Source organism: Drosophila willistoni, chromosome 3R (genome assembly GCF_018902025.1).
Source record: "Drosophila willistoni isolate 14030-0811.24 chromosome 3R, UCI_dwil_1.1, whole genome shotgun sequence".
NCBI classification, from domain to species: Eukaryota; Metazoa; Arthropoda; class Insecta; order Diptera; family Drosophilidae; genus Drosophila; species Drosophila willistoni.
This window is the reverse complement of record NC_061086.1, coordinates 10930861-10957209: the sequence shown is the minus strand read 5'-3', so window position 1 is coordinate 10957209 and position 26349 is coordinate 10930861. Positions and strand designations below refer to the sequence as shown.

At 38.6% G+C, this 26349-nt stretch overlaps 3 protein-coding genes across 4 annotated transcripts in view; 1 reads left to right on the top strand and 2 right to left on the bottom strand.

The window, feature by feature from the left end:
- The window catches only part of LOC6651527 (phosphofurin acidic cluster sorting protein 2), a 34170-nt gene extending 10745 nt beyond the window's left edge, over positions 1 to 23425 (top strand). Inside the window, exons 3-12 of one of the 2 annotated variants that reach the window (XM_002073519.4) lie at positions 7264 to 7635; positions 7700 to 7947; positions 13304 to 13596; positions 16975 to 17305; positions 18301 to 18426; positions 21164 to 21770; positions 21836 to 22319; positions 22385 to 22946; positions 23014 to 23130; positions 23202 to 23425. In XM_002073519.4, the coding sequence (XP_002073555.1) occupies positions 7264 to 7635; positions 7700 to 7947; positions 13304 to 13596; positions 16975 to 17305; positions 18301 to 18426; positions 21164 to 21770; positions 21836 to 22319; positions 22385 to 22946; positions 23014 to 23130; positions 23202 to 23332 (3271 nt within the window). In that variant the 3' untranslated portion in view covers positions 23333 to 23425. The remainder of the gene's footprint in view (positions 1 to 7263; positions 7636 to 7699; positions 7948 to 13303; positions 13597 to 16974; positions 17306 to 18300; positions 18427 to 21163; positions 21771 to 21835; positions 22320 to 22384; positions 22947 to 23013; positions 23131 to 23201) is intronic. The other variant, XM_015176677.3, reaches the window with a different exon arrangement.
- Positions 23426 to 24397: 972 nt separating this feature from the next.
- Positions 24398 to 26339, bottom strand: LOC6651526 (UPF0692 protein CG33108). The gene is made up of 4 exons (XM_002073518.4): positions 26069 to 26339; positions 25754 to 26004; positions 24810 to 24906; positions 24398 to 24751 (listed from the first exon to the last, which is right to left on the bottom strand). The coding sequence occupies exons 1-4, from the start codon at positions 26300 to 26302 to the stop codon at positions 24530 to 24532; spliced, it is 804 nt and encodes a 267-aa protein (XP_002073554.4). The 5' UTR covers positions 26303 to 26339; the 3' UTR covers positions 24398 to 24529.
- LOC26529536 (U6 snRNA-associated Sm-like protein LSm3) lies at positions 24984 to 25588 on the bottom strand. Its single transcript, XM_015176676.3, has 3 exons — positions 25459 to 25588; positions 25291 to 25404; positions 24984 to 25227 (listed from the first exon to the last, which is right to left on the bottom strand). The coding sequence occupies exons 1-3, from the start codon at positions 25477 to 25479 to the stop codon at positions 25051 to 25053; spliced, it is 312 nt and encodes a 103-aa protein (XP_015032162.1). The 5' UTR covers positions 25480 to 25588; the 3' UTR covers positions 24984 to 25050.
- Positions 26340 to 26349: the final 10 nt, after the last annotated feature.

The following is a 26349-nucleotide window of genomic DNA, read 5'->3' as shown; positions in this document are numbered from 1 at the left end:
GAAAATTCCGCTAAATTCTTGTTATATTTTTATTTTTGTTTGTGATTTAGTAGGCTCTTGGGCAATACATGCTACCAATTTATGTGTTATATACACATAAGTGTATGTATACATGAATTTGATGTCAACAATATCAAAAATATGTAAGCTATTTGCGTCAATAACATAAATATGCATACATATACATACATATCTTTCAGCATTATACAATATATGTATATTGATGCCATAAGAATGAAGCGTGAGAAGAGCAGAAAAGAATTTTATTGAATTTCTCAATTTGCATAAATAAGGTTTGAAAAATGGAGAATTGCCCTTTAATGTTATCGACTAAATGCAGCGCGGTCTCGGCGGTCTTCGTCTCGGTTGTATGTTTGTGTGTGTGTTTATTTTTAAACCTTAGGAGGTTAGAGAGGCGGACGGCCACACCCACATTCAATTCCACTTGCATTCGCCGCTTATAGTGGGAGCTACTAAGAGAAGGTCTATTGAAATGCTTTTGATGGATTATCACATGAGTGGAACATTGAATGATTGCTAGGAAGGCTGTGGGGCGGGGGTGACGGAGTGGGGGCAATGAATGCTTAAAATATTATATGTAATCAATCGAATGGCATTGGCAAATTGTTGTTCAAAACGAAGCCCCATCAATGCTTAACGATTCTTGAAAGACCAAAAGATAGACAGAGACAGACGACAAAACAAAAAAATATGATATATAGTATATGGGTCATTAACAAAATGTGCAGCGATTTGGAAATTGAATACGTATGTATATATATATACATATATATTTATTCAAAAATAGTTATATTAGACATGAATTTGTGTCAACATTTGTCTGAGTAATACTAGCCTCCTGAACCCAGAAATATATGTACATACATCATATATAAATCGGCTTTGGGTGACGGCAGTGGTCACTCAAACGAGACGGCAAAACGGTTGAAATATATATTTATATGCATTACATATATATATATATATATATATATGTACATACATGAATCATCTCATCATCTCAACTGTTGCGCGGGTGGATAATAAAAGTACTGTCATCCTAAAAAGCAGTTTATTAACTTTTTTTCATGTGCATAATAAGCCACAAGCTAATTATTTTTTCCCAACCGAGTAATTACCTCATAAAGACAAACCAAGCCACGTAATACCAACTAAAATAATGATGGGCAAAGGGTTGAAGAGGGGAGAGGTCTAGCCAAATTATACAAATTATATAATATATATAAATGTCTATCATACATACATATACATATATGTTATGATGCAACATCATGACTGAAATAAAGACTAATTTATGCATATTTAAACCCTTCTTCTCTCTAGTTAAATGTGTTAAGCAGGAAAACACTCCCAACCAAACAACGAACAAAAATATTTATATTTAAGTATAATAAACTGTGCATGTGGATTCATAAAAATATTCTCAACAATATCATAAAGGTTTATATGATTATGAAGAAGGGGTGGGGCGGCGTTGGGAAGTAGGTGCTATTCGTTGGAAAAAAAAAATTGCCTTCATCCATTTCAAATACTTAGGTGAAATTAGCAGTTAAAAATGTTTATAACTTATGGTATTTAATTTCCGCAACGAATACTTTTCGTTGTTAAAGTGTAAATATTTTATGCCTAGGTCAGTGGCATTCATATTGAAAGAGTCGATTCTATATATATTAGCCATTCATCTACGTAAAGCAATCTCATAAATGATTCACTGAATTTAAAAAAAAAAAAAGGTGCGAAAAACCATTTTGCCACATTAGCTGCATTTCTCATCGCCAACAACTTTTTAATTGCTCTTAGCCATGTGTGTTCGATGGGGTGGCTAAAGCTCGATGCAAGCTATAACACTGTGCTTAATTTGGCTTCTTAATAATTGATAGACTTGCATTTTATATTTGAGTTGTAAAACTGTAAAAATACACTGACCTCTTCGATGTAATATAGTGAGAAGGGAATGTGTGAGAGAGAGAGAGAGAGAGAGTGAATGAACTAGAGTAACCTTTCAAGAGGTAACGTTTGGTGGGCTTAATAGCCACACCCACTTTACCCTTTACCCCATGTGACGTATGTACATATATGCATTTTGTTGTTGTTGTTGCTTTTTCTGAAATGCAAAGTGCAATATAATTGCTAATTGTTGCAAATTGCAACTGGCAATTACATCGATTTTATACCCTAGACACGGCGCCCAGCATAGTGGGAATATACATATATGTCTCTCTCTCTCTTTAGTTTGTCTAGCTATATTTAAAATAATTACTATTCAAAAATTGAAAACAATTGCCTTATGTTACGACCTTACTTGCTTAGAAAAATAAAGTTGTTTTCGATTGGCATATTTTCAGAACAGATTTGGTTAAATATTTCCGTTCTAGCCATTGTGTAAAAGTTTACACATTTAACATATTTAAAGTTAGTCAGTCGCTTTAAACTATGTTAAATTCACTTGGCTTTGAGATACATTTCCCATTGGCATGTCCATCCCATTGCCATTTCCGGGCATTGTCAAGTCAAGCTCCTCTCAACCGCACGAAAACCCTTTTGGGTCTTCTACTATTGTTGTGGTAGTATGCATATGCTTAAACTTTCAATGCATTTTAAATGCATTTAATCAATAATGCAATGACCCAAGTTGTTGTTGTTGTTGTTGCTGCTGGTGCTGATGGTGTCGGACCAGGGGAGTTGCCACCAACTTGTACATTTGAAACTCTGACACAAAGCCTTCTAATTATACGCCCACGACAAAGTAAAAAACCAGTTTTCGTGTTTGGAATTCATTTAAAATGTGAAGCCGCCCAAAATTCAAGTGGTGGGTATAGACTAAAAGCCAACTTTGGGCAAGTTCTTACCTAAATGAAAGCCCCATGAGTCATGGCATGCCCGCAATCCTTTCAAGAGGAACCCAGCAAACAAAAAAACAAAAAAAAACAAAAAAATTAAATGAAACCGTAAAAGTTGCCCACAAGTCGCGACAGAATGACATAAACTAGTTTGGAATGGTTGGATTGTCGTCTCACTAAATTCGTAACAGGGGTGGAGCTTGAGGATGTGTCTCATCTTCATGAGATGCCATAATCTTCTTTGTGAATTAATCCTAAAAGACTATTTGATAAATGTAAAGAGGGTGAGGCGAAAGGAAGTCATACAAGATCTTAGAGGGAATTAGTTGATTGCTTTTCATATTAATAAGAATAAAGAGAAACCCCTTTATTAGCCAGCCCTGAGCAGGCTGCTTGCTCACACTTTATTCTACTTATTGTAGATTGTCATATGGCAAATTTACTTCACTATTCCACTTGACATGGCATACAGACATAATTATGTATCTCTCTCTCGTTCTCTACCTATTTAGTAGTTGTCCTTGAATAAAGATAGCGTCATTAGCTTGAGCAACTCTTTGTCTGTCAGACTTTTGCTGGTCAAGTCTTTGTTGTCTGGGGAACCATCTGACAAGTCCCGCCCGGGCCGTCACTTGTTGTAACAGGAAATGCATTTTAAATAGAGCTCACTTGATTTACCCCCAACGGTGGCTGGTTTTATCATCATTTTGTGACTCATAAACAAGTCAAACACACATCCCACACACACACACAATGCCTGAGGCACTCAATAGCAATCTCTACTCTTCTAGTACAACAACAACAACAACAACAACTACTACTATTTAGATTATACTTACTACTCTCACACCATTTGCCAACTAGAAATTAACATGTTAACAAAATTGCCAGTTATACGTCCGACTGTCTGACAGTCTGTCCGTCTGCCAGCTCGTCTGGGGTATTTAGCAGCAGCCCCACAATGGTAACTATAAACAACTACTTAGTTAATCAACATAAACCAAATGAAAATGCCTGACTTTAGAGAGAGAGAGAGAGAGAGAGAGAGGGAGAGACACAGAGGAAGATTGTCTCTGTGTATATGAACAACACGCAACTTGTTCACATTTCTTCATGCATATTCATTTTGTGTTTATTGTTGAAATTATGTTCATGTCAAAAGGTGCCACAACTAAATTGCGGCTTATAAAATACAATTTTTTGAATAAAATTTACAGTCTCCCTACAAAATGCAAACAAATTCAAGGTGATATCGAACCAATTTTAGACCATTATAATCTGCACTCCACTCCAATTGGTGGGGTTGATAAATAATTTAATATTGCCCACTTTTCACGCTCAAGAGAAGTAGAACTCAAAGATAAGAACTTTTTGTTTACGAACCTCATCATTATTATTTTTATGAACAATCGAAAAAAAAATCCCCTTTGTAATTTTTGCACTTATCAAGTAAAAAAGTTGTAAAAAAAAATCTTTTCTTATATCTATACTGAAAAGGATATAAAATATTTAATGCCTTTAGCACACTTCCACCTTATCACCAATTTTTTTTTATTACAAAATGCGTTGTCACTTTAAACGGAAATAGTTGTGTCGTTTGACATTATAAAATAAATGTACTCCATTTTTTCACTTTCATTGAAGATTTTGCCCCTACATAATATAGTAGCTACAAGATCGGCAATCAGAATGATGATGGGCAGCGTCCGGGTCCGAGTCCGGGTCTTAGTTCGGGCAATGTGCCAGTGACACAGTTTAACTTTGAGCAAGAGAGAGAGAGATAGCGAGATAGAGGAGAAGAGAAGAACAACCATCATCATCCGTTTGGTTTATGCCCTTCTCCGTCTGGGTAGTCTTCCACTTGAGCTCTATTTTTCTATTGCCATTGGAAACGCTTCCACATTCTCATTGGGATTGAGTGGCTTTGAGGTTGTCTGCCATTTATTATGTTTGGTTAAGTTTGGTTGCATTTTCATTTCATATTTTTCTAAACCTTTTCCCTCTCTCTCTCTCTCTCTCTCTCTATTTTTTGCACTAATCAGTTTCAATTTGATGCTCTCGTAGATTTTGCTCACTTTGCTTGCTGATGGTGGTGACGTGGGGTCAGGCATGGTATCAGTATATCAAGTATATGCCCTGATAGCGTCAGACTATTTATAGTTGTATAGATTAAGTAATTAATAGCCAACGGCATTTGTCGAACTTATTGAGTGTTTAACCAGATAATTGCCCCGATTTCTAATTAAGGCTAGAGACTATTAATTTGCAAGGTGTTTGGAATTCTATTATAATTATAAATGTTGTGAGAGTAAAACAAAAACGTAAACGAGTTTAATTTTCGCATCGACCCAGCTTATCTCTCTCACAGAGAGAGCCAATCAACTGGACAATCAATCACTTTTTGGCAATCATTCATGTTGTGTCTGGTCACATATAGTTATACTTATATATGTATATATTATACCTATATATCAAAAAGTAACCCATAACAAAGGAAATGTTGTCGTTTTTGGGGGCTTGTTCGTTGTGTTCGTTGAGCATAGTCATCGTCATCTTCAGAGCTCTGAGCTCCACAATCCAATCCACTGGCGTACAATGAACTCTTTTGTGCGGCAAATAAAAGCGAAAAAAAAAAATAAGTAAAGCTTTAAAGGAAAATGCTTTCCGGGGGCAGCATTCGACGTGTGTCATTCGAATGAAAGGCAATAAAAGAAAGAAAAGGAAAACGAAATCGAAAAAGGAAAAAAAAAGTTAATACCGAACTTAAAACTGGTCAAAATCAACGCAATTATCAAACAAAAGCAACGATTCAGTCAGTCAGATTCACATTGGCCAGTCATTCAGTCATTGACCCCTCCCGCCGCCGCCGCTCAATGGCGAGGTAAAACGAAAACAACAAAAGGTAGGCGTGTTTGTGTGCCGATATTTATAAATAAATGCAACACACAAACAGCAAAAAACAAGAATAACAAATTTATTTTGTAAAAACATTGAAAACAAATTGTCGCCAAGTGCATGGCAAATGGCACACAAACACAATATATAAATAAATATACACATAAAGAAGATGGCTATAAATGTATAATGAACGATACCTTACTCAACTCACCTGAAATTGTCTCATTCTTTGTTTAAACTCATTGGCCAAGAATCGATCTATTTAATTGAGAGACGATGTCTTGACAGACTAATCTTATCCGTAAGAAAGGAAATCAAGGAGATAGATTTTAATTACATTTACATTCCACGTTCTCATTCCTATGGCAAGTGTAATAATTAGTTCGTTAAAAATAGAATTGCATTCCACTGACCGACAGTCTGTTTTGCCCTATATGTATGTGGAGACCGACTCTTTTCCCCTCCTCACCCTAAACCAGGTCTAGACATTGAATTTGCATGAATGGTGGGGAAATGAGGCAAATGTCTTGAATTAATAATTAAGAAATTAATTGTGCGCTGAGTAGTTTTTTTTTTTTTCAATGACGACTATGATGATGTTTGCCATATTGATGATGACTCCGAACTTGGCCCCTGAAGCATTCCAGGCCACGCGCTTTCATTTTGGGCTGGCTTAGGGGAATTCAATTAGCAAGTCACATTGTATGGCAATCAATGAATGGAATGAATAGAGGAGGAGCAGGGGGAATCTGACGATGATGATGATGGCCATTGTCCAGCCTCGTTGCGTCTCCTCCGTTTTATCTGCTTTGTCAGATGCGAGATGGAATGAAGGCATTTACATATTTCCTCTATGCTCATTATCCATGCCGGATATTATTGTTGATGCACTCAAGATGGCCGTCTCTGGACTGCCCGCCCCCTTTTCTTTGCCCACACTTTGCACGCGCTTTTTTTCTTTCAGAGTGCATTCCATAGTGCGTTATCATTTAGGTTCTTGGGCAGATGAAGTCCAAAATTAATCAGGAAATAACTTTATTCTTTATTAAAAAAGAACCAACACAATGTCTTAAGGAATAAAACAAAAAATTTTTGGCATTTTTAAAGTTTTAAATCTTTGCCCGATTAACAGTCTACTTTTAGTTGACTTTGAGTAAACATTTTTTGGACTTTCCCCATGTCTACTTAAGATTTGGACTAGACTACATAAAGCTATAAATCGAGAAACTTATAACGTTTTGAAAGTTAATGGGAAATTTTCAAATGTGGCTATCCATTAAAATGAGATTATCTTGGACCTCTTTTCTTCCTTTCAATTTAAATAAAGAATCATTGAGATGATCAGAGCAGGAATATATAGTTTCAGAGAAACTATTCGATGGTCTTAGCTTAGAATTCGAAAAGGTTAGCCCAACTTTCTCATTAAATTTAGCAATTTAGTATCTTCTTTATATATTTTAAGGTATATCATTAATCGATCTCATTTTTCTTTTGGCTTTTCCAGACTCTGTTCGTTGACAATAACGCGTCTCTCCATCCTGACACCGCTGCCCGGGGATACCACCTCGTTGTCATTGGCCGTTAAAATGCAAAGCTCAAAACGCACTTTGCGTAGTCATGAGATTCCCATTAATGGCAGTGCACTCAATTCCACAACAGCTGCCAAGGAGAGCGCCATCTCTTCGTCCTCCATGCAAGGCAATTCGCCCTTATCGAATATAGCTGCCGGCGGCTCATTGCTAATTGGTACTCCAGGAAATGTTGGCAATGCGGGCATTGGCACCGGAACTGCTGGCACACTGCCTCTAACCGAAACCGAACTGGACTTGCACTTTAGTCTCCAGTATCCACATTTTATCAAGAGAGATGGCAATAGGTGAGTACATTAAGTGAGAAGTTAGTATTGTTTGCTAACTTAAATATTTTATTGGTTATTATAGACTGGTTATTCTGCTGCAACGGCGCAAGAAATATAAATCACGTACAATTCTTGGCTATAAGACCCTAGCTGAGGGCATTATACGGATGGATGCGGTGCTACAGAAGTCCATGGACATGATTATTGAGCTAACTGCATCGGGTAAAAATGGTCGACCCGGTACAGTGGTTGCCTGTTTGCGTGCGGAACGTGTATCTTCCATTCCAGTTGACCATGACAATAAGAATAACAACAGTCTGCTGTTGGCAGGTGAGTCGATCTCATAAGAAAGTATATGCACTAGGCATTGGCAATGTTAGTTTGAAGGAATTTATTGCCAAATCTCTAATGCATCATAAATAATCCCATGATGCTACGATTAGACAAGTGTTAATGACGCAAACTGGGCAATAAACGATACGAAATAAAGACAGAGACGCGAAGGGTGGAGCTAATTTTCGATGAAGAAGAAGCCGTTTGACTGATGAGTGTTTGGCCGTTGTTTGTAGGTCCATTGTGCTCCCAATTTGAGTTGATGTTTATGGTAATTGCTTGTGAAACAATTCTCAAGTCGCGAGTAATAGAGAGGGAAGGGGGAATACATAGGGGCCGTCGATGCTGCGTAGTGACGTCAACCGCAGAAGCGAGATTTCCCCATGGTTTTTGTTTTATTTTTTTTTTGAAAAACCGCCACAGCCCATCACATGGCAACAGCAGCCGTTAAATATTTCTTTGTTTTTGTTGGTAATATAAATTGAAAATGTGCTCTAGCTATTTTTGTGCTGCCACGAGAGTGTGAGAGAGTGAAAATTCAATTATGAAAATAGCTTACAAAGAGTGGATAATTCATTTACCATGCGATTTTCCATGGGCAACAGCTGTTTGACATAACCAGCAGCAGTCGAAAGGAGACGATGAGACGAAAGTGAGGAAGTGGTGGTTAGGGAGACAGAGAGAAAGAGAAATATTGCTAAAGAAATCAAGTGAAACATTTCGCCACAAGCAAAAGTTTTTCGCGTGAAACTCTTTTTTAGGTCCAAGGTAAAGGCCACCAACTACAACAACAACTACGACTACTACAAGGTATGCATGTTAATTTGCCCATGCCGCAGCCATCCTTTCAGCCATGCCTTGCAGGACTTGTTATTGTCCTGATGAAATATGCATTGCATGAAAATGAGTTTTGGTCTACTCGCCAAGCTCGTGCTCTCGGGGCATCCTTGGCCGCACCTTGATACATATATGTGTTGCAATTTCTAATCGAAATGTGAATGTAGATGGCAATCTAGCTAGTGACGAAATTGCATGCAAACAATTTAATAGATTTACTTGAAATTTATCACGAATTGGAATCACAGTAGATGTAAAATTACAACAGTTTTCAAATAATTAGGAATTCATTTGGTAATTTCTTTATTTAGATGATTTCTAAAGAAATTAATCAACCTTGAATGAGTTTAATACTTGTTTTAATCAATTTTCAAAGCTAAATACAGTGGTAAAAACCAAATCGTATGGGTATGCTTTCATCACTAAACCGAATTACGTGATTCGGGTTTGGCTGGGTTGTTGCCACCGGCCAGGGGGCACTCGCTGTGTATGTGTGTGTGTGTTGACCGTCAAAAAATATGTGTGTTTGCCATAGCAGTTGGCAGTTGGCCAATGTATGGTGGTATTTGGCTGCATTGGTGGAACCCAATTGGGACACAAGACATGTTGAGGGTCAGCACTTGAACCCCGGACAGCCACCAGGGCAGGCAGGCAGCAGGCAGTCAGGATGATGGCAACAGGGGGAGGGAAAAACAAGAGGTAAACTAAAATGAACTGCAATGACAGGCAACAACAGGCAAAAGTAGTGACAGGGACAGCTCTTAAATTACTTTGGGGGCTTACTTTCTAATTTGCAAAAATGGAATTGAGAATGAGATGAGAAACAGAGAGCGAGAGAGAAAGAGAGAGAGACACAGAGGCATAAAGAATGTAAAACCTTTTTACCTCAACCTATTTTGTGTATTGATTTTCTCTTTGAGCTTGTCCGGCCTCCAAAATTCTGCTGCTGCTGCTGGGGTTTACTTTTTTTTTAGGGTAGGCGATGCCGGTCGTCTTTTAGTCTTACAGTCTGTCAGTTTGCCTGTTGTTTGGCTTGTTGAATGCCTACCCTTCCTCTACCACCAACTGACGCCACACCCAACACAGAACCACATAACCACCTAACCACCGTTTTCAGGCCCGTTTTTTGCGGTGCCTGCCAGTGCCGAGCACCATTAGTAGCAAGCAGTTCAAGTTGGACTCTCCTTCAACTTATTTCTGTGGGTGGTTCGGGATGATAATGGTTGGCTGCTTTTAAACTTGCTGCTCATTTGGCATATTTCATGAATTTTTCCACGAATATTCCAAGGGATGGCTGCACCTCCATCATCCCCAGATGGTTTTTAGGTTGTTCTTGTTGCGTGCCTCCATTCAAATGAATTGGTTATAGACTCGATAAACGGACAATAAGGCCACACTAGTCCGTTGAGGTCGTTTGAAATGTTCTGTTCATAGCAGATCTCTTACTCAACAATTAATTTCTATGTCCTTTTGGATGAAAGCATTTTAAAACCTTTCTTTTAGTATACATAATAGTAAAGTTCATAACCAATTACATTATATAAGTTATACCTTTGCATAAGTATAATAAATGCCATCGTAACCGTTTGTATGGTTTCGGTATTCGAATCATTATTGTCTCTGCGTTTGTTCGTTTTGGCTATATTATGGCCACGCCCAGTGGCATTTGTGGTTATCATCAACCGCCTTTTCCACTTGCCACCATCTCTTCAAATGGCGCGGCTGCTGCTGATGACAGGCTCTGACATTTTTTGTGTCGCAATGACAGGAATTAAGTCATTTGTCCTTGTGCGCCCAGAGATAAGCATTGTGTGCAATGTGATGGCAAGCAGAGGAAAGAAGAAGATGAAGAACACACCAAGCAAAAAAAAAAGAGAAGATAATGTCCTGTGTCCTTACAATTCAGGTGGAGGTTTCTGCTTCTTTCTCTTCTTGTTCTGTATCCGCCATTTGAGTGTTTAATGGTAAAATGCGTAAATTATGTCAAGAAGTAGTTGTTGTCCCGTCGTCGTCTCTTCATTTTGATTGTCTTCTGGTCTGTCATCTAATGACAGGGACCACCACAAGATGCTGCTCGTGTGTCCCAAGGTCAAACCAATGGACTTGATGGTGTGCTTGGTATTTTGTTTTGTTTATCCATCTCCCGCATGGACAGAGGCCATAAACATTAAATCAATGTCGCTCTTCGTCGGTTTTCAATACGCTTTTCATTACTCATACGCAGCGTGCCACAAATGCGTGGGATCTTTGCGGGTGTGTGTATTAGAGGATTGGGCTTTGCCCATGACACATCTCTTCGGGCAACGTTTTGTCTGCCATGTTATCCTCTTCTTCTCTCTCTCTCTCTCTCTCAATCACTCTCTATTTCTCTCTGGGTTATTCATGCGGAAAACTCACTTTGTTCGTGGAAATTTCTTTGAACGTCTAACACTGTATGGCCATAATATCGACTTTGTTTTCATGGAAATCTTTTTGTCTTAACGAGAATCAAGTGCGAGACTGACACTGACTGAATTGAGGATGTTTAATGTACAATTGTTTTTACTTTTAAACTCTGCAATGGAATAAAGAGAAACTCTTGCCGTGTCATCATTAACTTGTCGGGCAACACATATACACACAGGCAGAATTATAATGAAAACTAAATAATTGCTGTTGAAAACGAACAAAAACAAAATACCCAAGAGTCTCCTCTCCCTCTCTTGTACATATATTTTCCTGTCTTCTGCTTAAGTTCATTCTGAATGAAAATGCCAGCTGGGAATGCAGTAGCTTTTCTTTTTTTTCTGGTTTAGGCCTCAATTAATCATTGCTCCAGTAGCTTCTTTCAAGTCTGTCTTAAAAAAAGCTTCATGCTGTGTGTGTGTTTAAGTTATCAGTTAACAACATTTGAGACTGTCAAAACTTGCACCCACGCAGCACGTCATATAGATTCTTATCCCAGACTGGGAGATAGACACTCCAACCACAACCCCGTCAGCCGGCCGGCCGGTCGGTCGGCCGATGAATGGGCAATTGGGCTCAAAATGATTACGACAGCAAAACATGCGAGAGCCTACGCCCGCCGCCGTATAAGCAAACAGAAACAACGATGAGAAATCGTTTCGGAATGTGCGCTGCATTATATAGACCAGAGAAGAACGTTGGGAAAACACTTTTCTTGTGGTGTGTGTGTGTGTGTGTGCAACAAGTCAAAATGGTGACGATGACACGAATCTTATCTCAAACCACAAATACATGCCCAACTTGAAAAGTTTTCGTTTTCAATATTTAATAGTTTTAAACACCCTTTTCCATCCTAAATCCCTACCAGATTTATGAACATGAGCAAATACACTTGAATCTCGAATTGTAATTGCCATTAACAAAAGCAAATATTACAACTATGTGGCCAAGAGAGTGCCATTAGCCTTTTTGCCCACAGACCTAGCCACCACAAGTGCCTATCAGAGTTCCCATAAGTTCAACTTTCCACTTTAATTTCCTTCCCTCCCTCCCCCTGCCCATCTTTCCCTAGTCTCATCGACCTTCTTGTTGCAGTCTTGGTGCAGTGAGTATGAAGGGAACAACCAGACAGGGGAAGGGAGAGACCCTTCGTCAATTGCTTGAATCGAAGCGTAAAAATAGCTTAAACGAGCACATTTCCCCTTACCAACTCAGAGAGCTTTTGACACTTGTTTAGTAATATATCGAACCATTTATATGTTACATACATATTCTCATATGCATCTACCTCCCCCCTCCATAGATATCTATACATAGTAGTATAGGTATCTCTGTATAGGAACATGTGTCTGAGCGTAATTGAGCATTTTTGTTCGACAAAACTTTTTCTCGTATTGATTTGAGAGTAATTTCACTCAGTGCGCGGCCAGCTCAGCTCATTACCCAGCCAGGTACACATATGTATGGGTGGAGGTATGGTAAATGTTGTGTGTCGAGGGCAGTGGGAGGAGGGGGGGTGTGTGCCCTCTCTTTGTTGGCGTTGGCGTTGCCGTTGTCGGCACAAAACGTATGGGACCTCAGGGCAACCCATTCATTACGCTGTCAAGCGCTCAGCGAAGCGCACGCCGAATAAAACGTGCAACAAAGAGAAGAAAATAAAAAGAATTAATACAAAATAATATAAAACACAGAGATAAACAGATAAACCAACACAAAAAACAAAACAACAATATAAAATTTAAAAAAAGAAAGGCAAGAGGGGAAAGAAAAATAAAAAAAAACCTTGCTATCTTGTGATTAAAGTTTACGAAATCAAAAAACAGTGCGCAGCATTTCTGTTTATTAAAAACGCAGTTAAAAGACAAGACGTGTTAGTGGGGAATCAAATCAAAACGAAGAGAAAAACTTGGCTAATTCCAATTCTTAGCAACGCAAAAAGAAATTAACCAATTCTGACTGCCGGCACGTCTTAATCTCTAAGAAAGTTACAGTTAGTAGTAGAGATCAGTCATCGAAAATAAAGAAATATCTCATACTCACTCTCTCTTTCTTTCTCTCCAATTCTCTACAGATCGTGTTGCTGAATTCTCTGACGAGGACGAAGAGGCTGAATTTAGTTCTGGTGAATTTAACGACGAGGCCAACGAATTGGGCATTATCCGTGCCTACGATCCAAAGGGTGATTATAATCCGGCCAAGCATGATATGCGTAAATATCGTAATAAATTGCAAAGATCTGGCATTGAGGATTGTACATTAGCCGGACATCATACGGAGCAGCATCATCATCATCCGGTTGTGGTTGACAGTGATAGTGAATTCGAAATGAAGGACAAGAGCTCGTCCCGGACCAAGTTCAGTCGGGTGAGTGTCCATCTATCTAACTGTGAGAGGAGGAGACGCCTCTCTTGCTTGTGTGTATGTGTGTGTGTAGACCACAACAGCTGTGTCCCCGATACTTACAACAACAATAACAACAACAATAGAGCAACAATTATTTTATATAATTACCAAAAATTGTTGCGTACCTTTACACGACTCTATAAATATATGTACATATATATATATATTATCATGTGTATAGGTATATTTAGGTAGCTCTTTAGGGAGCGAGGCGGGGATTTACAATTTTGGCAGCTGAAAAATTTCATTATGCAAAGTGAATAAATATCATTTTTGCCTCATTTTGTTGCTATCTATATAGATTACACACACCTTTTGTCTATGGTGTTTTTTGTTTTGTTTTGTATTTTGTTTTTAATACATTTACGCTGACTAAGACAGCAAATACAAGGCGGGAGAAAGAGCCATTGCCCCTGTGGAGCGAGGTGGGTGAGGAAAAATGAAAGATAGCAGAGCAGAGTACTACAAAATGAGAAATATTAACAAAATTTTAATTAAGATCCACGAGTCAAAGATTAACAAAAGCAATACGAGTAAATCGAATGCATAATTTGGTAACAACAAAATATAGTTTGATAAAATGGCTAAGTTAGTTAGTCAAATTCGAAGTTAAAAGACTCATTTTGACTGTCTTTTGAACAAACTAAGTATTTAGCTGCCAACTAAACTGAAAACATAATGCATTATGGATTAACCATATATGTATATACTTTAACCACAAGAGGAATAAGCCAAATTGATGACTCTATTGTTAGGCATTTGCAATTTTTGTGAAATTTTAAGTCAGTTGACGCAACAATCCCCTTTTTTTTTTGTTATTTTTTGTATCTCAATATTGGGGCATAAATTGTAAATACATTTCCCAGGGGCCGCCCCCCATATGAACAGGCGTGTGTCTGCAATCATTTCCGCAAAGCAAAAATATTTTGTATTCTATATATATTTAGATATTGTACATTTGTACATATCATGCATGCACATAGATATGGTATAGACATTTCTTTCTGATAGAAATACTAGTTTGACAATTGTTTTCTTAGGCGGCCTTGGCATATTGTCTTCATTGTTGTTGTTGTTGTTGTCGTTTGTTATGCGATTCTATTTGACTTGGCATACATTTACTTAGAAGACATCATGACCATGAACTGCATTTCATTTAATGCCTTGACAACTGTAGGTAAATGGCGAAATTTACCGCCCACACTTCCATTAGAAACAAATAGAACTATATTTTGCAATGACTATGTCATCTGATTTGCTTGATTAACTTATGTATAAAATACATTGTAAAACATGGCAACTAAGCTAAGCCACCTTCGTGTTATATAAAATGTTTTGCTATTGCAATACTTTGTGATTTAACTTATTTTAGTTGTACTATTTATCTTAGTTGGCATTGCCCACGCAATGCGCTTAACTTTGATCCCGTTTTGCCGCCTAACACGCTTTTTTGTCCTTATTCTTGTTAATGTCCTTGTCCAATGTCCGTTTGAGTCATGAACCAAGGAAGGATTTTCTCTAAAAATATATAACCGAGATAAGTTTGAAACGCAGGCAACGTGTCACGAATAAAGGTTCTGACGTCTTTAACACACACCTGTCGCTGACGGTGAGGCGCCTTAAGATATGCAATACTTTGTTTGTTGTCCATGAATGCAGAGTCAACAGAAATAGAAATTTGAAGTCGACTCATAAGAGAGAATGAGAGAGAGAGAGACCCCAATGAGTGTGCGAGGGATTGGGCGTGTGAATGGGGCTAGTGTATGAATGAGTCAGGGTAAATGTATATGAATGAATGAATGAATGACTGCCTGACTGACTGACTGTCAGAATACGAGAAGGCAAAACACACGCAAACAACACGCACCTTATTAAAAATTCTCTTTCTTTGAAAAAAGCAAACGTCTGTTTCTGTGGGTATAATTAGAAAATCAATTTGAAATATTTACAACGTTTACGCACTTGAGAAATATATGTTGTAAAACACAAAGGACACAAGGAGCTCAAACCGTGTCGTTTACCTTAAGCACTTGACTTAAATATTTAAATCGCAGGCACAGTCAATCTGTTCCAACCAATTATGGCAATTTGTGAGAGCATGGCCTAGAGCTAAAGCCAAATCCAAAGCCAGAGCCAGAGCAGTTGTCCCTCTTCTGATATGGTAACCAACCGGATGTGTTGCACAGGTGTAAAATAAGCCTGTGGCTGTTATTGCTATTGCCATTTAATGCAGGAACATTTAAATGTCTGTTGTTGATAAAAAAAAAAAACAAGTAAAAACGAAAGACAACACCTCCTCCTCCTCCTGCTGGCTCCTCCTCTGTCTCAACCTATCATCATGCCTCTAATGACAGGCAAAAGTAGAAAATGAAGAAGAGAGATGAGATGAGCAATTAAAAAGTTGCATCAATTTTGTTACCCCATCACTTTGAGTCCTTGAGACTTTGTTTAATTGTCTCCTGGTTTTAGGTTGCTGCCTTTAATGTTGCTGCTATTACCTTTATATAAATACGTATGTTTTTCTCTCTCCCTCTCGGTGTGTATGTGTTTGGGTGTGTGTGTGTGTGTGTATGGGTAAGGCAATTAAGTTGTTGTGGGAAAAAAAGGTTTCAAGTGTCATTAACATCACGTTGTTTCCATTCTTCAAAAGGGTTGTGCAAAAATAAACTTTATTACCTTGTAAAATTAAAGATATCAAAATTCTCTTCAAAATTTGTTGGCATAAAAATCTATCTACACCATCAATTGACATCAAAGGGAAATCCTAAGAGAAGAGTTCTCCCCTGATTGGCATAAAGTTTCAAGGACTCTCTCAACATAATCCATATGCTAATAACTAATAGAATATGGCTCTTTCTAATAGAACATGGCTCTTAAAAATGGGTAGGTTAGTCTGATCTAGTCGGTGGTTGTTGTCGCATTTGGAAGCCGACTACTGAAAGCTATCTCCATTGGGAATAATGGAAAGTATTGTGGATTAATGAATCAGTTTTTTTGATCCTAACAAATTCTTGTATGAGAATGCAGAAATGCTTGAAGAATGAAAAGCATAAAAAAACCTAAAACTACAGATTTTAATAATGAATTGACAGTCAAGTTTAAGAATATCTTCAATTTTTTAACAGTATTTAACGAACGACCTTAAATAATGACCTAAAGCCTGATGAAACCGAAAGACAACAACACAAAACGTCGCTAAAACAATCACAAAGTATTTAAATAATTGTTTTTCAAACCCTTTTTGACTTAATTTAATGAAGAATTAGCCAAATTTTTCATCTTTGCATCCCTGAGTAAATTTAAATAAAAACTTTTTGTTTATATTCTCTTTTTTTGCAGACAATTTCGCTACAGCAGCGTAATATAAAGCAAAAAATTGTTGCTCTATTAAAGCGCTTCAAGGCCAGCGAGGAGCTTGAGGGTGAATCGCATCGTGGTACTGCGGCTTTGCGCGGTGAACGGGATTTGGATGCACTTTTCCATGAGCTGGAATCGTTGTCATGCTGCGAGGGCGATGACTCTGGGCCCGATATGGATAGCATATCAATTGGATCGACGCCAAAGCCATCATTGCGTCCGTTCTTTACGAATTCACGGATTATGCTGCACGACAGCATCACCGGCAATGGTGGAGGGCTAGGCGGAGGCGGCGTCGGCGGCGGAGCTGCGGGTAAGTCTGAAAAGAGAGAGAAAACTATATAAGCATATATGTATATATGCAATTATTATTATGACTTACTTTCCATGCGTTTGTGCATTCTTCATGTTAATTGGAATTCATTAAGCGATTTTTGCTCTAATTCCTGTTTGGCTTTAAATGCGTTGCGTTTGAGTTTAACGACAAGAAAAATAAAATATATATACACAAACACACAGACACACACAAAAGCACGCACAACTAAGTATATGTATATGTATGTGATATAAAGGATGGCCATAGCTTTGGGTAATAATCAGAAAAGGAAGTTAGCTGCTTCTTATTTTCATTATATCCGTTTCCGTAACGAAATGTTGCAGCCACAATAAATTAAGCGACTTTTTCTCCTTTTGGCCTAACTCTCTGTCTGTCTGTCTGTCTCCCTGTCGTTCTGTCTACTTGCTAAAAGTTTGGGTCAAGGGTAGACACACACACACACTCACACGTAAACGCAAAAGGCTGTACACACACGCACACACACACAGACACTTATGCAGGACACATTCGTGTCCTGGTTTTTCACATAGAACTCTCAGACTGAAAAAAGAGATGGACACACCATTTGTCTGACCTTTGGCCCTCTCTCTCTATCTCTGTCACTCTCTCTGTCTCTCTCGCTCTCTTTATCCTTTATCTCTTTGAGTTTGTGCAACACTTTTCTATGCGAAACAACAGAAAAATTTAAAAATAAACAACAACAACAAAAATGTGTGTAGCTTTGCTTAGCTTTTAAGAGTAACAATTGATCATATTTTTAAATTAAACAAAAACAAAAACTCTTGTAGCGTATTCAATATTAATTTTATTATGTTATTAGAATTACAATTATTATTTTTCGTATACTAAAAACCACAAAAAAAAACCATCAGAACAACAAACAATGAAAACAACAACAACTACAAAAAATACATAATGCATGGCTTGAACAACAAACAAACAAACAACAAAAATCTCAAAATCTCTTGCAGGCAACTCTGAGCGCAGATCATCGGATAAAAGCGACCAATTGACCAATTCATCATACAATATTGAAAATAACAAAAACCAAAAATGCATTCATTTAACAAACAATAACAATTCGGCAACAACACCAGGTCTGTGTAAATTACAGCAAAACCAAAAACAAAAACAAAAAGTTTAAATTTCTAGTATACCTCTAACCCTCTGCCCCCCATCACCCCAAAAACCCACACCTTCTATGCCATCACAAAAAGCGAAAAAAACAACACCAAGAATCATTTCCCATATTCAATTTTTGTTCACACACACCGCACAACACACCACACCACACCGAACACACACACACACACTCCACTCAAACACATACACACTCACTTTTTATATTATATACTATTTTACCAATATGTAGCTACATACACTCGAAAAGATAGAACTATAGCTTTACATGATTTAAAAACATCAAAATTCGCTTAAATTACTTGAAATTACATAAAGTTAATGAAATTAATTCGTTCAATTTAGTGGAGTTTTATAATTTTTCATTAAATTATTCCAATTGTTCAATTAAAACTGTGTTGAACTCATTAAATGAATGAAGCTTATGTTTATATAAGATTTAAAATCATATAATATTATATAATTTATTCTATTTAAAGAACAAATTGGCCAATTTTCCACTAAGACTCCGAATAGAAAACATTTAGAAACAAAATCCAACATGCATCATCAAAAATTAGTATCCTGATTTATAATAATTTGATTTAGTCCACTATTAATAACAAATATTTACAATTGCTAGTAAAAGAGTCTTAAATCTATTCGCGAACTTACAGATTTTGCCACCCTAGGCCAACTAGCATTAGACGCTTATAGCCAAAAATAACGTATACGCAGAGTGTTTCAACTAAACTAAGTAAAATCTTTGATAAAGACATTTAACATTTGAGCTTTATCCAACATTCAAAAATCGATTCTTTTAAGTCAAACTTGCTGAATGAAATCAATTATAAAGACTTTTAAATTACAAACTTTTTCCAAGGTTTAAAAATTTATTAAATCCAGTCGGATTTAATTTAGTAAGCCTACTAAATGAAGTTAGTAAATTCATTTATAAAGACTTTCAAATTCCAAACTTTATTCAAGATCCCAACAGTTTTATAATTAGTCCTGAATGTATAATTATTTTATTATAGATGTTTCGTAGTTTTCCACTGAACTTTAAAATGTCGAGTTTAAAAGCAAAATTTTATGAATTTTCTCCACATATGTATGTACATATATTTCTCAATATTGGGATTATTTGCGCATTTACCTAAATTTTAGCATTATTGTACCCTCTATTATCAGGATATCCTAGGTTCGGGTCAACTGTGTCCTTAGGCTAAATCAGCCTCTACTTGGTTTAAATACTTGAAAGTTATTGTCGAACAACTATTTCAAATAAAAATGTCATACTTTTTGATTTCAAACATTAGAAACTTAATCTGTCCAAGAAAAATTAAATATTTATATAGTTATTCAAAATGCATAAAAATAGGAAGCTTTATACGAAAGAATGTGTCTAGTCTATGTATAAAAGAAAAATATTGTTCTTTAACAGAAACGCTTGTTCTTTTTTTTCGAGTGTATGTGTTTATTAAGAAACTCTTTTAATCCCTTGTCCTGCCTCGCACCCCAAGAAAGAAAAAAAATACAAACTAAAGACTCACGCACACTCACACACCCACACATGCACAACACATGCAACACCATTAGCTACATACGACTCCCTCGACCAACCACCCACCCAACCGACAATCATCCACCCCAAACTAGACACTCCACACACTCCACTCTAACAGCAGCAAAATCAATCTGTATATGCCTTTTATGATTTCCAACTATATATATACACTATATATATTTACTTATATATGTTTATGCCTGCCAAATCGTTTGCTTTTTTTGTTTCTTGCATTATGCATCCCCGTTTTGTTCTCTTGTGTTTGCTTTTCATATTGTTTAAATAAAAAGAGAAAAAAGGAAACTATATTTTTTGTAGATGTTGGACATTGTGCATGCATGATCCACGCTCGCTATATAAATATTGGAATTTCATCCCAACGAAACGACACGAAAAAAAAAACTAAATAAGCCGCCAATTAAACCCCAAAACACATGTTCTCGTCGTCCTCCTCCCTCCCCCAGCTCATCCCACTTCACCGAAAATCAAAGAACTTTGTCGGCATTGTCGTCAAGTCGAGGCGACTCACTCCATCATTTTTCTTGAACTTGGTTTTTGTGTGCCCCTTTTTTCTTTAGTTTTTGATTAAAATAGAGCGGCGGAGGTCCGGGAGACGCGAGGAGGGAGGGGAGCGGACGCATTGGCCCATTCATTACCTTCATTTTGGGGACGCGTGTTTGGTGGGCGTCGTGGTAATAAAAATAAAAACGCTTTAATTGTATTTTCGGCCAGCCTTAATTTTTATGATTTATTTATTCACAATGCGTTCCCTCTCCGAGTTGGTTGGAAGAATGAATGTGACAAAAAGAAACGGCCGTAGTGCCTACGCGCTACGGTTCCGGTTACATTTTACGGTGACGCGCGCACAAGAGCACCTTGAAACTCTTTGGATGCGTATTTTTGGTTTCACTTGACATTGCTGAGACACCGCCACCGCCGCCTCTTAGTCTGACAATTCTGATTTGCTGTGCTGCCCTCCATTTGTTGTGCATGTTTCCCCGCCCCCGCCCCGCAGTCACACACACTCATCTCTTAGTCCCATGACCTCAATTCCTTCTGCCTGCCTGTCTGTCTGTCTGTCTGTCTGTCTAGCCCTTTTTGTGCTTTGTGTCCATTGAATTTATATCTAATTGCATGTCTTTCCACAGATCGCGGCGGTCAGGATAGCTCTGGCAATGAGGGCAATGCCGATGGCCAGAACTCCGATCCCCAGAATAGTCCTCCACGTGGAGACAAGGACTACATGCGTGTGAACCAGCAGCAATATCAGCAATTGACCCCAGTGAGCTCAGTGGCCACCAGCATGGGTAGTGGCAATCTGGTGACGCCAGCCCAGTCCGAGAAGCGTTCGCGTCTGTTTCGGACCACCAGCAACACGCAAAACATAGTCCAGGGAAGTGGCAGTGGGGGCAATAGCGGCACCAACAACACCAGTGGCGGCGGCGGGGGCAAGCGTAAGCATACACTCAGCTTGAGCTCCGAGCCAAGATCAGTGCTGGAGACGTGTCTGTCGCCCACCAATGTGGAGCCACGAAAAATGCTTCTCGATCAACTGAGCCGGGAATTCGCCGGTGAGGACAATGCCATACCCGAAGTGGTGACCATTATCAGTCCGCCAGAGGCATTGGGTGGCAGTGGACTGCTGGCCAAGCTGGTAACACTTTTCGCCAACTCCTTTAAGCCGGCCTTTGTGCCGCAAAACACGGCCGAGGTTAAGGCCGTGCTGCAGGCTCTAATGGCCAAGATCCAGAAGTAGTAAGTACTAGGCCGTTCTTGTTCCTTCTCTTATCCCGTAACTAATGATCCGTTTGGTCTTGCAGTTGCAACTCAAATGCCAAGCCACCGCATACGGTCAAGGTGCTACTTATTGGCGGCGATTGGCTGCAGGGAGCCACTCTGCGTCACTATGTGGAATTGCTGGGTGTACGTCCGCCAGACTGGTTGAATCATCTGCGCTTCTATCTGGTGCCCATTGGCGGCAGCTGCGGCAGTGTGTCCCGCCATCTCAGTCAGATGGATCAGACGTATGCGGCCATGTTTGGATCCGACAATTGGACGCAACTGTGCGAGAGGGCAGCTGCCACTGCGGCGGCAGTCAGCGCTGTGACCACGGTGAATGCCACCGTTCTAACCGCCAATCTAGCCGATGCGGTGGGTGTGGCCAAGTCAGACATTGCGGAGCTGGTGCAGCGTATACAACGCTATCTACATGCAGCCGGGCCTTGCACTCAGATACCCATAGCAGAGGCTATGGTTAACTACAAGGATGAGGATTCCTGTCAGATCTTTGTGCCGTTTGTCAGCGTAAGTAGACGCCGAGCCCGTCAAGCTAAACTGTATGGAGTAAATGGTCTTATTGTCTTTTTCAGGATGTACGCATTGGCTATCTCGATGCCCAGGCATCGCTGGATCTTGAAGAGAATATGGCTGGCTCGAATCAAGGTGGCAGTGGTGGATCGTCTAGTCCAGCAATTCCGATTGGCAATCAGAGCTCCTCCAATGTACATGGCATGTTGTCCGGTTCGCCGCCCCAGCAGCAACAGCAACAGCTCATGGGACGCATTTCGCCGCCGTTGCAAACGCCTCCATCGTCGGCTTCATCACATCGGGAACGCATTGCCAGCGAATCTCTAAGCACACCGTCATCCTTGCAGCAACAGACATTTAGCGGATCTCTAGCTGGTTCACCTGCGGAAGCTGTGGAACTTCAAGTTGACTATTGGCCCGTAGTGCGGCCAGGTGAGATTCATACAAAGGAATCGAAGAGCGGCATGTCCCGGGGCAGTGAGTCGGGCGGCGGAAAGAATAGCATTAAGAGTACGTTTAGAAATCTGCAGGTGTGGCGACTGCCACAACATGCACAGCAACTGGGTGATATGTCCAATGGACTGACTGTTAGTTTTGCCACCAAGGAAAAGAAGCAGAAGCAAAGTAAGACATATGGAGAATTGCCAGGGAGAAAGCATTACCTAAATATTTCTTATCAATTTCGTTTTAGTTATGCGTCTGGGCAAAAAGAAGGACAAGGAACGTGATCTCGAGAAGGAGCAGTGCGTAGAAGGCGTTGCACGCCTGATTTGCTCACCCAAGCAATCGCATCCAGTACCACTTAGGGGTAGGCATTAAATTATTGTTATTATTATTGTATAAAAAAGAAACTAATCATTCTAAATGTTCTTTTTATAGTCTTCATCGATGGCACCGAATGGACTGGAGTGAAATTCTTCCAGGTCTCCTCTCAATGGCAAACTCATGTCAAGAATTTTCCCATTGCCCTTATAGGCTGCACTCCCATGTCCTGTGCTGAATTATCCTAGTCATTTACACACACACACACAAACATACCTACATATACATATAGAGCAAGGATGGCAGACACTTGCGCGGCAATAAATATTTTAAACTGAAAAGAATGATAATTTATTTAATAATTAGTGACTGTAAATTTGTTTAGTTAATAAAAAAAATATTACCCTACATTAGCAAGTAAATTCTCGTTTAAGTTGAAATTGTGAATTCTTTCAAAAACCGCATCACACACACACACACACACACACATGGACAGACAGACATCTACAGATCAGACCGTATAAAGAATCCATTAATCAATAATATTGCTTATTATTATACAATGCATACATATTATAAATACTAAGAATGAAATCACTTTGACTACGCGTATCTAAAATATCATATATACAAGAAGAGTGTAAACTTTTGTAGTTACCGTTTCAATTTTGCTCTTTCGGTATATATTTAAACAAGCCAAACTACTATGGTTCCACTTACAATTAGTACAGCTTTAGATGTCTCCATACCATCCCATCAATGTGCGCCAATCATTGGCCTTTTCCTGATCTCAACTGTGGACAAAAGAATCCACTGCCGCTTACAGAAGAGCTAGTTGGCTCAATTGAAGAAAAACTACCAACTATTTGGCTATTTAACCAAAAACCCGTCGTCTAGAAACTATCTAAAATCAGACATATTAACTAAATGTAAAATCTTACAATATACATATATAACTATCTAATCGACATTTACCATATACAATGTGTACTACTCTTATTGTTGTGATTTTTCCATTTGTGGAACGTTTAAACACAAATTGTATTAGCGAATGGTTAATGGTTATATATATATCAAATATATCTTTTTCTCTATATAGTATATACATATATATAACATATACGTGTATATTGAGGAAACCGTACAATATATTGTATCTATATGTGTATGTAAATCTGTAATCGTAGTTGCAAAACATTACTGCAAAAATAATGCAAAACTTCTAAGTGTTTTTCTTCTACTCTCTTCCTGTAAACCCACAATAAGCAAATTAAAATTGAATGAGCAAAAAGAGATTTGGGGAACCGAGATGATTGCGATAACAAAGTGAAAAATGTATTGTAAGACGTGTAATTTATAAATGTACTATTAAATATATTAACGTTTAAAACAAAACAAAAAATAACTGTTTTCTTTGTTCATAAACAAATCATTTCCCTTTCCACTCAGCAAACATGAACAATCTGTTGTGGTAGTCCATTAATTAGAATGCAACGATTCATTAGTCCTAAGGGTCCAGCCAAGCCTCCTTCTGGCTGGTGAAAAGTACAATCGGGATAGCCTTTCGGTTGGGCGAATTGTGTTAAATTTGCATTACTTTGGCTGAGAGTGGCAAGTGACCAAACGGCTATATTACGTGTTTTTCCATGGCGAGCAAAAACATAAAACTGCAAACAAATTGGATTAAATATAGTTGTTAAGCTAAACGCCAATGATGATACCAACCTCATCGTTTTCGTCCACCAGGAAACCCACAACAAGTGCCCAATGGGCTCGATGACCAGACTTCAGGCATGGTGCATGATTCGTATCAGCGTCGTAGCTAAAACGTTAATAAATTAAGGATAACCACTTGTTCAATAGGCTTGAAAAGACTCAAAAATGAGCTCCTTGCACAAATTACAAAGTTGTAGATATTTATTATTAAAAAAGGAGTTTCTATACAATAAAGGATCTCAATTTAACTCTAACCCACTCGCATTGGCGGCGAGACTAGGATAACACCATCACCTCTCACAAATAGCATGGGTATGGTTCGTTTTGTGGTTTTGTAGACCTCTTCGTATGTCTCCTCGTCGATTTCGACTGTGGTGACAGTCTCTTCGGCATCTCCTAACACCATGTTCAAATGCTGATCAAAAGCCTGTGCCCGCAAAAATAATGACTTAAATGAACAATGCTGCAATTGATGAATGAGCAAACTTACATGCAAACGGCCACGCAGCTCCCGTTCATTTCGCATCTTCACATAAACCTTTTCGTCCAAACTTAGCCGGATAAGATCCAGTGGCTCCTTTACCGGCAAGATGACTTGACTTAGCTAAAAGTACACCGATTAGTGCAATTCTTTTGACATATTGTTGGTGCGGCTTACCTGTTCCTCTTCGGTGGCCATTTAATTGATAAGTATATTGTTTTCAACTGATAAATTAAAACAAATAGCAAAAATCAAACAAATACAATTGGGAAAGATTTGCAAATTCTGGCAACACTGTTTGAAAATTACCACTGCAAAGCACCGCACAATAAACTTGTTTCACAACACTAACTACACCGAACGAGCTGTAACGCGCAACAGATGGCATGAAATGAATTCCAATTTAAATCGAAATTCAAATCCAAGCTTAAAATTAAGTAACCTTATGTTTTTAGTTTTTTTTAAAGGATACGGCACCAGCAAGCAACCGCCTGCTCGCAAAAGTTTCTTTATTTTATCGCAGTCCAGAGCACCCTCATGGAGCTGGCAGGATCCAGTGCGGCGATCCAGATTTCTACGGGTTAGCTCGTACAAATATTGAGCACTGAACATTTCACCGTTTAAGGTGTACTTATTCTTCTTGGCATCTGCCAAAAGTTCTGCAGGTGTGGGCTCTCCATTAAACATCATACTCAAGGCCACTAGTCCACATGTCGGTCCGACCTAAGAATATTGAGACTTTCAATCGGGATAATGGTTCCTTTTTATGATGAGTAAATGAACTAACTTGAAGCAGACTTTCGATCTCATAGTATTGGCACTGCTTTGGGTGGGCATATTGACAGACACGACCCAAGAAGCAACCCTTTTGAATATTTGGATAACCCTGTGCCCAGGCACATTCGTCATTGGGCATTTGTATGACAGTTGAGTGGTGTTGCTCGTCTTGTTGTTTTGGTGGAATCCTTAGGCCAATTATTGTCCCAGGTGGTGGCGGTGCTGGTGGTGATGGAGCAGCCATTTCAAGTAAACCAAAACAAAAGAATAGACAACACACAATTAACAGAA

Excerpts from the sequence above, each read along its gene's own strand:
- LOC26529536 (XM_015176676.3), bottom strand. The coding sequence starts at position 25,479 with ATGGCCACCGAAGAGGAACAG. Across the intron at positions 25,405-25,458 it reads TGGCCACCGAAGAGGAACAG|CTAAGTCAAGTCATCTTGCC; the intron begins GTAAGCCGCACC and ends GTGTACTTTTAG. Across the intron at positions 25,228-25,290 it reads AGCTGCGTGGCCGTTTGCAT|GCTTTTGATCAGCATTTGAA; the intron begins GTAAGTTTGCTC and ends TTGCGGGCACAG.
- LOC6651526 (XM_002073518.4), bottom strand. The coding sequence starts at position 26,302 with ATGGCTGCTCCATCACCACCAGCACCGCCACCACCTGGGACAATAATT. Across the intron at positions 26,005-26,068 it reads AGATCGAAAGTCTGCTTCAA|GTCGGACCGACATGTGGACT; the intron begins GTTAGTTCATTT and ends CAATATTCTTAG. Across the intron at positions 24,907-25,753 it reads GGCGGTTGCTTGCTGGTGCC|CTACGACGCTGATACGAATC; the intron begins GTATCCTTTAAA and ends TTAACGTTTTAG.